Raw genomic sequence first — 14356 nt, 5'->3', positions numbered from 1 at the left:
ACATTGTCTGGAGAGAATGAAAGTCCTGTTTGGGGAAATACTGTTATTTCCCCGTGGAGCTGGGAGCCGGGAGCATCTGCGCGGTACAATGCTCTAGTGTCGTGCTAGGGAAGTTCCAGGGCCCAGGAAACTCCCCAGAGGTACGAGGAAAGAGTGGGCTGCAGGACTGGAGGAGCCCAACTCCAGCGCACTGGATGGCCTCTGCCTACCACCACCGAGCGATCCGGAGAGATCTAGTGTCAAGGATCAAACAAGACCCCGGGCGACCTCTTGTCTCAGTCATGCCGAGAGCCACCTGACTCTGAATCATAGTTCCACTGGGGCGCCTGGGTGGCTTAGGCAGCTAAGCATCTGAGTTGATTTCAACTCGGGTCCTGATCTCGGGGTCCGGGGATCGAGCCCAGTCAGTGCAGATTCGGCTTGAGATTCTCCCTGTGTCCCTCCCCACATCCCACTCCCTCTCTCTCACACATAAATAAATACATCTTTAAACAAAAATCGTGACTATTATTCGTCATTGTTGAACAATTTCCTACCAGTCCTCAGCGTGCACATCCAGATTTACACGGCGCTAAGCTGGCTTGTGCCCCACAGCGTCTGCGGTGGTTCTCTTCCAGAACGTTCATCCTGCTTTTGGGCCATGGCCAATGGCAAAGAGGAATTTGCAACCTGCCTCGGGCTTATACTCAGTACGTATTTGATGTACTTTCTCTGCAACTCATGGCTAGCCCTTTCAGTTTTTGTTCAGAAAGACCAGCTGATTTTGCACTTGAGTAAGGCAGTTCTCCTTGGTCAAAGGAATAAACCCAGCTTCACGTCACATTGCTCTATGGAGACCTCTGTTTCCTTGTGTCCCCCCCACACAATATCAGGACACCCAATGTGAAATCCGAGACCAGTGATCATCAACAGTCCAGGGGCACTTACACTAGTGGTTGAAAATTCACATACCTTCAGGGGCCGGGCCAGTAACGTGGCAAGACAAGGAGCAAGAAGAGCAATGTCAAGACGATACAGGGAGCTCTGCCAACTGCTGAGTGGGCACCTCTCCTCAGGAGGAAGCTGATGGTCAGCTCCGGGAACTACGGATCCCTGCTTATGCGGCAGCGCAGGTCCGCTGTTGAACCATCTTGTGACCCTTTCAGGAAAGTGGTAAATCTCTACGTTAATGTCAACGTTCTGGATGTGTCAAAGAGCCAAATAAGACACAGCCACAGGCCAAGCAAGGCAGCGGGCCTGGCAGTTCGTGACTTTAGCCTTCGGACATTTCAGACGTCGTGTTGGACGGTTGTTGTAACAGAAGAGCCTACAGCCTGCACAGGCAACAGATACGCAGGTGTGAAGGAATAAAGTAAATGCTGTAAGAAAGGAATATTTGAAGAAAGAGGAATTAGGAACCCCCATGGGATCCATTTCTTTTTTTGTTTTTTTTTTTTATAAAGATTTCGTTTATTTATTCATGAGAGACACACAGAGAGAGGCAGAGACACAAGCAGAGGGAGAAGCAGGCTCCCTGCGGGGAGCCCGATGCAGGACTCGATCCCAGGACCCCGAGGTCACGACCTGAGCCAAAGGCAGATGCCCAACCGCTGAGCCACCCAGGTGCCCCTGTTTCATCGTGCCTTTGCAACAGGTGTCAGACTGTTGATCAGAAACTTGGAGGCCGAGGCTCAGATCTACAACGTTGGGACAGGAGTGAAGCGTCCCAGTGAAATTAGCCTACCGTCCCTCCCCGTTAGAATCTTCATCTTGTTGGCCTCTCCAGCTTTGCTGCGGATACGACAGTGCTTCTCAGCCAGTGATGCTTTTGCTTCCCAGGGTGGCACGTGGTGATGCCCAGACACATTTTAGGTCCTCAGAGCTGACGGAAGGAGGCAGATGCCACTGGTTGGTGGTCAGCAGCGGGGGATGCAGCTCAGCAGCCCCAGCGCGGGGCAGCCCCCTCAGGGAACAAGTATGTGGCCCCAAATGTCAGTAGCGCCTTTGACACGTTAGCCTCGAATTCACAATCACATATGTTACAGCAAACACGAGCTATTTCGTTTCCATCTGTGCTTTGATGTTCCGTGGCTGATGGCTGTCTCCCTCTCTCTCCTTCCAAGGCCCAACCTCGCCTGGTCTCCTCCTTCCCTTACACGGAGCGAGTCTGCTTTCCTCTCGCTTCCGCTCTCAAACTGACACACACAAAACCGATTCATAGCTCCGCTGCACAGCTGGCCTCCCGTTAACGCAACTGAGGCTCCGTGAAAAGCGGCTGACTTACTTCATTAGGGCTATTTAGTAGTCTTCTTGGGACCCCACCCTCTCAGCCCAAGGTGCTTCTGGAACTATCTCTTTCCAATAAACAAAGTACTTTCCCAAGACGAGTTCTGACCGACACAGTTTTCTTTGACTTCTCGCTGGTGGTTTCACTGGGCGGTCGGAAACTCAAAGTTATATTTAACACAAAATCTAGCCCATCATTGTGGCCCTTTGGCAAAAAAAACAAAAAAGAACCAAACAAACAAAAAACCTGTTGTGAAATTCTGATTTTATTATTTTTAAAAATGTAGGAATTGCAATCCATACAACAGCTCGTAAGGATCGAAACAACAACTCACACAACTGCCCATCAGATTAAAGTGAACAAACATGCTCCTTTTTTCCCTGTGTCTCTAAACAATGCAGAGTCTTGTGAAGCTGGCCCAGTTTTTCTCATCGTTCTTTGCCAGGTTTTGACTAAGTGGAGGTTCGGAGGGTGTGGGCAGGAGAGGGACTGTGTGTGTGTCAGTTTTCTGACCGAGGAAAGGAGGGGAGACCCATGACCCCCACGGCTGACCAGACTGAGAACACTGGGCATGTGGTTTCTATAATATTAAAGCAAAACATTCACAAGTTTGGATTCCAGAGAGCCCAGAGGTTCTTCTTGATCTAGGGTTAGAGACCTGGCCTGAAGGGTCACGATGGCCACCTGACAGCTCATCCCAGCTCTCTCGCCGATGGTCCCTCCATCGCTGCTTTTCCTGCTGTGCCTTTCACTCAGTGGATCCATGATATGAAAGGACGGAGTCTTCCCTCCTTACCCGTGAGGATGGAGACCAACAGCATTTGCTGTGCCTGTGCTACACAATAGTGGGACGGGGCATGCTGTCCCCACATCAGAAACTACTTTATCTACTTGGTCCAGTAAATACATATTTGCTTCTGGAAGATAAGACTGTGAGCTAACTAGAAGAGCTTTCTTATCAAGACCAACAGCTTTTTTTTTCTTTTTTAATGAAGATTGGCCTCAAGATGCTCACTTCCTGGTGCCCACCAACCCAAAGCCATCAGTGCCCACCAGTGACTCAGCTTCCAAGACCTGCCCTAAAGTCGCTGAGACCAGACACCCCCCACTGCCTTTCCCTTTCTGGGACTATGCTAACACCTTTAAAGATATAGTAATACAACTTCCTGTAATTGGCTTAATAAAATGGTTTTGATTGGTCAACAGATCTCTCTGGTGGTCTTTTGAAAAGCCAACAGTTAACATGTACTTTTAGGAAAAATGGGGAAGAACAAGGATATAAACATGACTCTCTTCCACTTGAATATGATTGGTTGTTTCAAGTTCAGAGGTGGGAAGATAAAATGATGTGGTCACCGTGGGAAACAGTTTGTGGTTCCTTTAAGAAGCTAAACTTAGAATTGCCATGTCATGTACGGGTCCATTCCTAGATCTATATACGCCAAGGGATTGAAAGAGACTCGAAAGGATATTTGCGCACCCATGTTCAAAGCCACGCTAGTCACAGGAGCCAAAAGGTGGAAGCCACCCAAGTGTCAATGAAGGGGTGAATGGATAATCGAAATGTGCTATATCCACACGATGGCATTTTGTTCAGCCATCAAAAGGAATGAAGAATAGACACCTGCAGGCAGCCCGGGTGGCTCAGCGGTTTAGCGCTGCCTTCCACCCGGGGCGTGATCCTGGAGACCTGGGATGGAGTCCCACGTCGGGCTCCCTGCATGGAGCCTGCTTCTCCCTCCTCCTGTGTCTCTGCCTCTCTCTGTGTGTGTGTCTCTCATGAATGAATAAATAAAATCATTTTAAAAATTTTTTTAAAAAAAGAATAGACACCTGCTGCAATGTGGAGAAACCCGGAAAACGTCATGCTAAGCGAAATAAGCCAGACACACAAGGACAGACATTGTATGATTACACTTGGATGAGGTACCTAGGGTAAGCCAATTGATGGGATGGGAAGTAGTCTAGAGCTTTCCAGATGCTGAGCGAGTGGGAAGGAATTGGGGGGGGGGTTCTTCTTAATAGGTACAGAGTTTCTCTTTGGGGTAGTGAAGAGTTTTGGGAATATAGTGGTGATGCGTCCACAACACTGAGAATGTCATTAATGCCACTGAATCGTACACTTAAAAATGGCTAAGTAACAGTTTTTGTGTTGTTTATTTTACCACAATTAAAAAGGAGCCTCGGGGGGTGCATGGGCGGCTCTGTTGGTTGATAAACCTCTGCCTTCAGCTCAGATCATGATCCTGGGGTCCTGGGATTGAGCCCACCTCGGGCTCCCTGCTCAGCGGGGCGTCTGTTTCTCCCCCTCCCTCTGCCTCCCTGCATGCCCTGCCCTCCATGCACTCTCACACATTCCCTGTCTCTCAAATAAATATATAAAACCTTAAAAAAAAAAAAACCCAAACAACAAGAAACCTAGAGTGTCTTCTCTCTTGTCCTACTTTTCTCTAGTCCCCTACCTTCATAGTCCCACAGGACAGGCTGTAGGGGAAGGAGAACACAGATCTCCTGAACCCAAATGCTTTCAGAGCTCTAGGCAGACAACAGATAAGTGACATCAGCCCAGTCCTTACACTGGGAAGTACTTGGGATGCGGGTGAAATATAGAACCCTTGCTAGAGCCCTTTCTAGTGGGCACACCTACAACCCATCTCCTGACGATTGTGGGCATGCAGAACTGGGCACCCAGGATTGCCAGGTTTTCTCATTTTTCGGGAGATGCTAGGAACTGGGATTTATAGGACAAAGTTTCCGTGTAAAACCCTTGTGCCCACATAGACCTGGTCTGGGGAGCAGGTGTAGATGGAGGCCACCTGTTTGCTACTCCTGGTCTCCTGCCTGCTGACCCAACCCTGAGTGTGCAGCTGGTGTGCACACGAGAGGATCATCTGAGACAGGGAGGCATATTTTCATGACGTGGATATATCGAAGTTCTCATACTGGATGACACGGAGCTCTTTATATATTTTTTTAACAGCCCTCATTCTTATTTCCTATTAGGCTTTGCTGATAAAATGGTCAAGTAGGGTCCTGCCCCATTGCCACCATCCTTCCTGATCAGGAATCTACGACTGCGTTTCACAAGGGAGGTGAAGGAAAGTGTGCCGCGGAGCCTGCGGAGAGACCAGTCAGCAGGAAAGAAAGGCAGCACGTGGGGAGGGGATGGAGGGGGAGAAAGACGAGAGGGGAAAAGGAGGGATGGAGAAAGATAAAGAAGAGAAAGAACTAGAAGAATCTGGAGTCGAGTGAATATTTATTAAACCTTAGTGTTGGTAGGTTCTGAATAAAGAGCTTTCCCAGACATGGTCTCAATTGTGAAAGGGGCTTGGGAAGCAGAACTTCGCATCTCCAGTTTGCAGATAAAGAAAGAGAAGCTTCTGGAAGCTGCCTCTAGGGTTCCGGACACAGTGGAGGAGCAAGAGGGACCCCAGGTGCCTGCCCCACGGTAAATGGATGAGCACAAGACAGAAAATGAGAGGATGGCAAGGCAGCCAAGGAAGCAGCATGTTCCTTGGAAGCTGAGGGCGTGTCACCAACCGCTGCTTTCCTGGTCAACAAAAGTTTTAAAATGTCGTGTAATCAAGTAGCAGACGATCCTGGAAATAAACCATTTAAGAGGTTTTAGAAGTCAGCAAAATGAGAGATGGAAAAGTGGGTCACTGACAAAACAATACTTATGTATTTGTTTATTTATCATTCTGCTCTTTTCTGCAGGGGAGCATAAAAATGATTTTTAAGAGAATGGGAGGATCTCTGACATTGCAGGAGCCACAGCAGTAAGTAAAGAAAGGCCTAGAATATGTATTCTGAGCACTTGGATACTGGAGATGCCTGCCCTTGTAACACAAATATCTTTTTTTCCCCCTTAAATAAAAGTGAAACATTCTGGGATGCCGGGGGGGGGGGGGGGGGGGGCTCAGCGGTTGAGTGTCCGCCTTCGGCTCAGGTCGTGACCCCCGGGGTCCCAGGATTGAGTCCCGCATCGGGCTCCCTATAGGGAGCCTGCTTCTCCCTCTGCCTGTGTCTCTGCCTCTCTCTGTGTGTGTCTCTAATGAATAAATAAATAAAATCTTAAAAAAAAAAAAAAGCTAAACATTCGCTCAGTTAAGTGATGGATGGCTGGGTTGTTACTTGTTTCAGCAAGTTCATGGAGAGAAGTCAGTGAAGGTGATCCGGAAGGGATGGGACCATGCGGTAGATATAAAGTCCTTTCAGAAGTGCTCCAGAAAGTATATATTGGCAGAAAGTCAATAGTGGCCTGAAGCTAAGTACATCCAAGTGCCTACATCCGTCACATCACTTTATCTTGTCAGGTGGGCCTTTTATCACCTCACATCATCACAGGAAGCAGGAGGGCAGCAGGGTAAGGCATTTTGAGAGAAAGAGAGACCAGGATCACGGGGCTTCTATTACAACATGTTATAATTGTTCTATTTTATTGTCAGTTACATTGTTCATCTCTTACTAGGCCTGAGTCATCAATTAAACTCTATCGTAGGTGTCTGTGCTCAGGAAAGGACAGTGTCTATTTAAGGTTTGGTACCATCTGTGGCGTCGGGCACCCACTGCAGGTTTTGGAACCCACGCCCTGAGAATGAGGGGGGACTACTGTATGACCTACTGGCTCTGTTTCTCCGGAGAACCCTGATATATATGCACATGTATATGAAACCTCTCTGGAAGGGCACACACCAGGTGGGTGGCTGACAATAGAGATGAAGTTTTCACTGAGTATCCTTTAATGTTTAAAAATTTTGCTTGTTAGAAATAACCCACCTGCTCAAAACATGAAAAAGTATAAAAGGAACATGTTCATTTAATGAAATTTGCTATGTTCAGTTATTGGTTACTGTTTTGCATTATGTTCCCATAAAGAATGTGTTGTTAAAATATACATTTCAAATAAAATAAAATAAAATAAAATATACATTTCTGGAAATGCCAAAAAAAAATCTCGCCGATTTAAAAAACTTTTTTTTAGCTTTTCTTTTAAAGATAATTTTAGATGTACAGGAAAGTTACCGGAAAGGTAGACAATTCCTGTATCCCCTTGACATCGTATATAAACGTAGTACTGCTACCCATGCCCCCAAATTAAGTGATACAATATCACTAACTAAACTGAACAAAACTTTTTGCCAAAGTATTGACCTTGATGCTCCCTAAGCATTTAGAAATTTCTTAGCTGATGGCAAAAAAAAAAAAAAAATCCAGAGGTAAAAAACCAACCAGAGAGTTTCTTTTTTATTTTATTTTATTTTATTTTATTTTATTTTATTTTATTTTATTTATTTTATTTTATTTTATTTTATTTTATTTTATTTTATTTATTCCTGAGAGACAGAGAAAGAGAGGCAGAGACACAGGCAGAGGGAGAAGCAGGCTCCCTTCAGGGAGCCCGACGTGGGACTCGATTCCAGGACCCCGAGGTCATGACTTGAGCTGAAGGCAGACACTCAACCACGGAGCCACCCAGGGGCCCCCAAAATCAAACTTCTTAACCAACTCCTTGGAGTCAGTCACAGGTGTTTCCTGAGCATCCACTGTGTCCCCAACATTGAGACAGACACAGAGAGCCCCACACTTAGTGGACATGAAAACTGGAAGGAACTTGGGGGATGACCTAAAATTGACTTCAATCCCTTCATTGTATGCAGGAGGAAACTGATATTCAGAGGCTCAAACAGCTTGGCCACATGTCCCCAGTTTGCTAGTCACCGAGCTGGGATTACAGTCCCCATGTCCTAATTCCAGGTTCAGTCAGGAGCATTCACTTAAAAATAATAGGTGCGTTAATGGAAGATCGTGTCCTTACTCAATCGAGGACTGTGGTTCCCTGTGACACGGTGTATTGTTCTGAAAGCTGCCCCTACCAGTGAACACTGAGGAAACACCATTCTGTTTGTTGATGTTTTTTTCGTTCATTCAGTTCTCCATGCAACAATGGATCCCTTCTTAATTCTGCTTTATCAGTTAACAATGACTGGTTTTTTTCATTCATTCAGCACCGTGAGGAGTGGTGATATTATTCAGATATAGCCCTGACCTCAAAAAGCTAAAAATCTGGGATCCCTGGGGGGCGCAGCGGTTTGGCACCTGCCTTTGGCCCAGGGCGCGATCCTGGAGACCCGGGATCGAATCCCACATCGGGCTCCCAGTGCATGGAGCCTGCTTCTCCCTCTGCCTGTGTCTCTGCCTCTCTCTCTCTCTCTCTCTGTGACTATCATAAATAAATAAAAATTAAAAAAAAAAGCTAAAAAATCTAGCAAAGGAAATAAGACAAGAGTCGCAAATGATTATGATGGGGGGTAGAGCTTGGTGATGCGATGTCATGAGGGTCCAGATGACTGAAGTCACGTCTGCTTGGGAGAAGGGAAAGCAGGAAAATATATTCCGACTTCACAAAGCTTCGGAGAAAGAACTGCAGTTGGTGGAAATCGTTCAAGTCCCCCAATGCAAGTCTTCTGTTTACTAAAGAAACATAAACGCTAACGGAAAATCAGCAGTTTCCTTAAGAATCGCTTAAACAAACTGTCTTTAACCACAGGACACTTTTTTTTTTTTTTTTTAATTTATTGGCTGCTGAGGCTTTCTGAATGCTTAACCAATCCCCTGGGCAGATAAATATAACTGCAGCCACACTGACCTCGTTGTATCCATACTTACAGTAAGATTAAAGTACTTTAATTCTGTTCTCTCTACACTGAGAACCCTTCGTATTTTAACCTGTCCACTGTAACCCTGCAGGGGCCTTTCTAGATGATGGCGTTATAGGATTTTAATGAGACTTGATAGTCTGAAATGCAATAAATGCCTTTTTCTAAAAAACAACAACAAAAACCTTTCAGGCATATTAAGTTACAATTTAGGTGTAGTAAAAATTACACTTTTTCGGCGTATTGTTCCATGATTTTTGAGAAAGGGGATGCTTTTGACCGCGATTCTCACCGTTAGATTAGCACAGTAAAGACGCGCAGAACCGAATGGAGAGGAGCAGGCCCGGAAGCAGGGTCCACGGGAAGCAAACACCTCCAGCGCGCTCTCTACCTGCACGGTCTCCACCACCTGCGAGCCTGGGGGCTCCAGGGCTTAGCGCCGCCTCCGCCCAGGGCGTGACCCCGGGTCCCGGGATCGAGTCCTGCCTGGGGCTCCCTGCATGGAGCCTGCTTCTCTCTCTACCTGTGTCTCTGGCCCTCTCTCTGGGTCTCGCAGGAATAAGGAAATAAAGTCTTAAAAAAAAGAAAGAAAAGAAAAGAAAACAAGAAAAGAAAGAAAAACAAGAAAAGAAAACAAGAAAAGAAAGAAAAACAAGAAAAGAAGAAAAGAAAAGAAAGGAAAAGAAAAAAAACAAGAAAAAGAAAAGAAAAAAAGAAAGTAAGAAAGAAAAGAAAGAAAAGAAAAGAAAAGAAAAGAAGAAAAGAAAGGAAAAGAAAGAAAAGAAAAGAAAAAAGAAAACAAGACTCCTTCAGGATCTCAGATGGGAAGACCGCAGCTTGGAGAAGTCCAGGCCTTGGCCCGGCCGCAGGCCCAGCAGGTAGCGGGCCCCAAGCTCCGGCCTCTGTCATTCAGGGGTTTAGGGATCCGGAGAAATTGGCTTCCCCGGTGCGTGGAGGGAAGTGTGGACCCGCCTTCGGTCCCCCAGCGCCTCTCCTCCCCCAGCAGAGCCCCGCCTCCGGGTTCACCCGCGGGAGGAAACCGTCTGACCCCCAGCGGCCTCGGGAATGGGGGTCTCGGACGAGCCGCCCCAGAAGTGGAAGAAACGAGGAGGCAGGCGGCACGCGCGTGGACGGAGCCGGCTCGCCCCCCGCCCCCCTCCGCGTGGACGGAGCCGGCTCGCCCCCCCACCATCCTCCGCGTGGACGGAGCCCGGCTCGCCCCCACCCCCCCTCCGCGTGGACGGAGCCGGCTCGCCCCCACCCCCCCTCCGCGTGGACGGAGCCCGGCTCCCCCCCGCCCCCCCTCCGCGTGGACGGAGCCCGGCTCGCCCCCACCCCCCCTCCGCGTGGACGGAGCCCGGCTCCCCCCCGCCCCCCCTCCGCGTGGACGGAGCCCGGCTCGCCCCCACCCCCCCTCCGCGTGGACGGAGCCCGGCTCGCCCCCCGCCCCCCTCCGCGTGGACGGAGCCGGCTCGCCCCCCCACCATCCTCCGCGTGGACGGAGCCCGGCTCGCCCCCACCCCCCTCCGCGTGGACGGAGCCCGGCTCGCCCCCCGCCCCCCTCCGCGTGGACGGAGCCGGCTCGCCCCCCCACCATCCTCCGCGTGGACGGAGCCCGGCTCGCCCCCACCCCTCCTCCGCGTGGACGGAGCCCGGCTCGCCCCCCGCCCCCCTCCGCGTGGACGGAGCCGGCTCGCCCCCCCACCATCCTCCGCGTGGACGGAGCCGGCTCACCCCCACCACCCTCCGCGTGGACGGAGCCCGGCTCGCCCCCACCCCCCTCCGCGTGGACGGAGCCCGGCTCACCCCCAACCCCCTCCGCGTGGACGGAGCCCGGCTCCCCCCCACCCCCCTCCGCGTGGACGGAGCCGGCTCCCCCCACCCCCTCCGCGTGGACGGAGCCGGCTCACCCCCACCACCCTCCGCGTGGACGGAGCCCGGCTCGCCCCACCCCCCTCCGCGTGGACGGAGCCCGGCTCACCCCCAACCCCCTCCGCGTGGACGGAGCCCGGCTCCCCCCCCCCCTCCGCGTGGACGGAGCCGGCTCCCCCCCACCCCCTCCGCGTGGACGGAGCCGGCTCACCCCCACCACCCTCCGCGTGGACGGAGCCCGGCTCGCCCCCACCCCCCTCCGCGTGGACGGAGCCCGGCTCACCCCCAACCCCCTCCGCGTGGACGGAGCCCGGCTCCCCCCCCCCCCTCCGCGTGGACGGAGCCCGGCTCACCCGCCCCCCCCTCCCCGTGGCCCGAAGCGGGGCGGGGCTGCACCTGCTGCTGTCAGTGCAGGCGCCCTGGGCTCTGCCCTCTCTGGTCCCCCCACCCCGCCGCGGGGGGCGACAGCGGAGCGGCCGGCGGCCCTCGCGCCCACGCGGGCAGCTCTGCGTCCCCCACCGCCCAGCAATCCAGTCCCATTGTCCACAGCCTCGGGGCGAAGAGGGAAGTAAGCCTGGAGAGCCGGGAGTAGAGTAATACGCCCCCCTCTTCCCCCAGATTCCGACTCTGCCGCGGCTCGGCCGTGCGAGTTGGGACCCGCTCCTATCTTTTGATTTTTTTCTCTTGGGACTGCGGTCAGTCTGGCCATTCAGCACCCCCGCACTTTACTCTCTTTCACTGTCTATTTTTTAAGCATTTTATTTTTTTTTTTTTCATGAGAGACGCAGAGAGAGAGGCAGAGACCCAGGCAGAGGGAGAAGCAGGCTCCCTGCAGGGAGCCCGACGCGGGACTCGATCCCGGGACCCCGGGGTCACGCCTGAGCCAAAGGCAGATGCTCTACCACGGAGCCCCCCAGGTGCCGCCCTTTCACCGTTTAAAGCAGGTTTTTACCCAATAAACCAACAAGATATCATGCCATGTACTTGGGTCCAGATTGGAATTTAGAGGAACACCTAATAAGCTTAACCCTTTTCTCATTTTGGCTACTTTGGGCCTATTTCTTAGGAGTTTGAGTTACTATGTCTTTCTCTTAGGCCTTTGAGTCCATAGCAGGTACTCAGCAAATGCTTGCTGATCACTCAAGGAAATCAACAGATTTATCATCAGATAAAGTGAACACGGCCCAGACCCAGAGCGGGTGATTAACATCTAAAAATCGAGCGGGTGATTAACATCTAAAAATCAAGCTTAATTTACACGGTAAATTTCGTTTCGTAGCAGTTCAACGTTTTGCAGAGGCACAACATCTAACTTATCCAGGGACTCAGTTTCTACCAAGGATGAGGATTTGGAGACAAGATGAGTAACTACACGACGTCCTGCCCCGACCAGGAGCGGGAGCACCTACAATCCGGCGAGCAGAGGCTGCAGCTGGTTCCCAAAGCGCATCACACTCCGTGGCGCCCAGTGCAGGATTGTGTCCATAGAGCACATTGCGGGCAAATGCACAAGGCAGCCCAGGAGTCCACACTGCCCCGGGGATGCCAGCAGTCAGAGTCCTACCACCCCAGCCCCCTCTCCGCGAGCCCCAGGGATGGGGGACTCAGTGAGCCATCACACCTGCAATACCTGTGTGTCACGGCACACCTCTTGAAAAGCTGTTGTTAACTTTCATACACGTGTTCCAATGTAAGAGAGTGATCATATTGATGTGTGAGTCATTTTGCCTTCCCTCACTCAATTACTACAGGGGACACTGTCTAATCACTGTGATTATATTATTATCTATAAAAAAAAAAACCCAACATACTTGGACCAATAAAGAAAACAGGAAAAATTTTGTTGCACAAAACAGAAAACTTGGCTCTTTTGCTCTTGCATAACCAGTTCACCTTGGCTTTTTTATTCTTGCGTAACAAGGAATTAGTTACTGGTATTGGTTTAACATTTGTTGCTGCGAGGGCATTGGATTGGAGCCTTCGGAACTTCCTTTGGCCTTGCTCTTGGGCTTACAAGATGGCCACAGAGGGCCCTGAAATGACATTATCCTGTCGCCCAAAGGCACCATATGGAATCTCTCTTTCAATGCATCAACTCCTTATCAGGAAGAAAAGAACTTCCCAGAGGCCCCTAACTGGACCCCCCTATATTTCATTGGCCAGAACTGGAACACGTGGGCATTCTTAGCTTACAATAACACAGAGAAAGCAAGTGTCTGACCTGTTTAGTGATGTCAGGTAGAGACAGGGTCTTGAGAAGCCAGTCAGTAGCTGACTTATTGCTCCACAAAGCATTTCTGGTTATAGATTAAAAGGAGGGACACCCAGGTGTCTCAGTGGTTGAGCATCTGCCTTTGGCTCAGGGCATGACCCAGGGGTCCTAGGATTGAGTCCCACATCGGGGTCCCTGCAGGGAGCCTGCTTCTCCCCCTGCCTGTGTCTCTGCCTCTCTCTGTGTGTCTCATGAATAAATAAATAAATAATCTTTATAAATTAAATTAAATTAAATTAAATAACCAATATTATAAATCCTCTGTGCCCTTTGATCTCAAGTGTAAGATGATTCTAAAAAAAAAAAAAGAAGAAGGAATTAAAGGGAAAAACAAGTCTTCATTTCCTAATATTATCCAAACAAAATGACTTCCTATTACTAAAATATATAAACAAATGTTAAAAAAAAAAAAACAAACCTGGAGTATCTATGGTTTCTACAACATTGGCCAACTCTCTGTAGGTATTTGGCAGTTTAGTCTACAATGGTTTGCTCAGATTTCTTAAAATATATTCTCACTTTCCCTCCTGAAAGTCCCTGGACTCTTTCAAATGCCTCATGTCTTAAGTCTGCAAGTTTCCTCATAAACTACCTTCCCCACTACACCCCAGTCCATCTGTGTATCTTCTCATGAAATACTTCACATAGAAGCTTCTCATACATTTCCACCTCAATGTCTTGTGAAAACATAGTCATTGAGATATATTAATATTTTAATTATTTTAAGGTATATACAAACTATTTAATATTAAAACAAATAAAAGTCTTAGAATGTATTTTACTGTTATCACATGCATGGATTCACAAATCAAATCAGCATGCCAAGTACTGGCTCATAATGAAAAGCAGCAGTCTTCTGCCTCACCTACCCCACTCTCCATTCCCACTTCCGGAGTCAATCATTTTCAGCTCAGTTACCTTTTCCTTTGTGTATTTATACCTACATTTTAAATTACATGCTTTAAAAAAATTGTTTTAAGATTTATTTATTTGAGAGAGAGAGAGAGAGCATGAGCGAGGGGGAGTGGCAGAGGGAGAGGGAGAGGGAGAAGCAGACTCCCCACTGAGCAGAGAGCCCGACCTGGGTTCAATCTCAGGGCCCCAGGATCATGACCTGAGCCGAAGGCAGATGCGTAACTGACTGAGCCACCCAGGCGCCCCTAAATTACATGCTTAAATTGATATTTCTTGACTTTTTAACTTGAGACTTCATCTGCTGGCTCTCTTCTATGTAGTGTGAGGATCTGGCTCCCTCATAAATTCCTGTGCCTATTTTTATCCTCATCC

At 49.4% G+C, this 14356-nt stretch overlaps 1 protein-coding gene across 1 annotated transcript; it reads left to right on the top strand.

Moving 5' to 3' along the window:
• The first annotated feature begins 9746 nt into the window (after positions 1-9746).
• Positions 9747-11369, top strand: LOC129522788 (basic proline-rich protein-like). Its single transcript, XM_055345194.1, has one exon. It carries the CDS (start codon positions 9747-9749, stop codon positions 11367-11369), a length of 1623 nt encoding a protein of 540 aa, XP_055201169.1.
• The last annotated feature ends 2987 nt before the right edge of the window (positions 11370-14356 follow it).

Source organism: Nyctereutes procyonoides, unplaced genomic scaffold (genome assembly GCF_905146905.1).
Source record: "Nyctereutes procyonoides isolate TBG_1078 unplaced genomic scaffold, NYPRO_anot_genome, whole genome shotgun sequence".
NCBI classification, from domain to species: Eukaryota; Metazoa; Chordata; class Mammalia; order Carnivora; family Canidae; genus Nyctereutes; species Nyctereutes procyonoides.
The sequence above is the reverse complement of the archived record's forward strand: the minus strand, read 5'-3'. Positions and strand labels throughout refer to the sequence as shown.

Coding starts and splice junctions, on each gene's coding strand:
- LOC129522788 (XM_055345194.1), top strand. CDS start 9,747: ATGGGAAGACCGCAGCTTGGAGAAGTCCAGGCCTTGGCCCGGCCGCAG.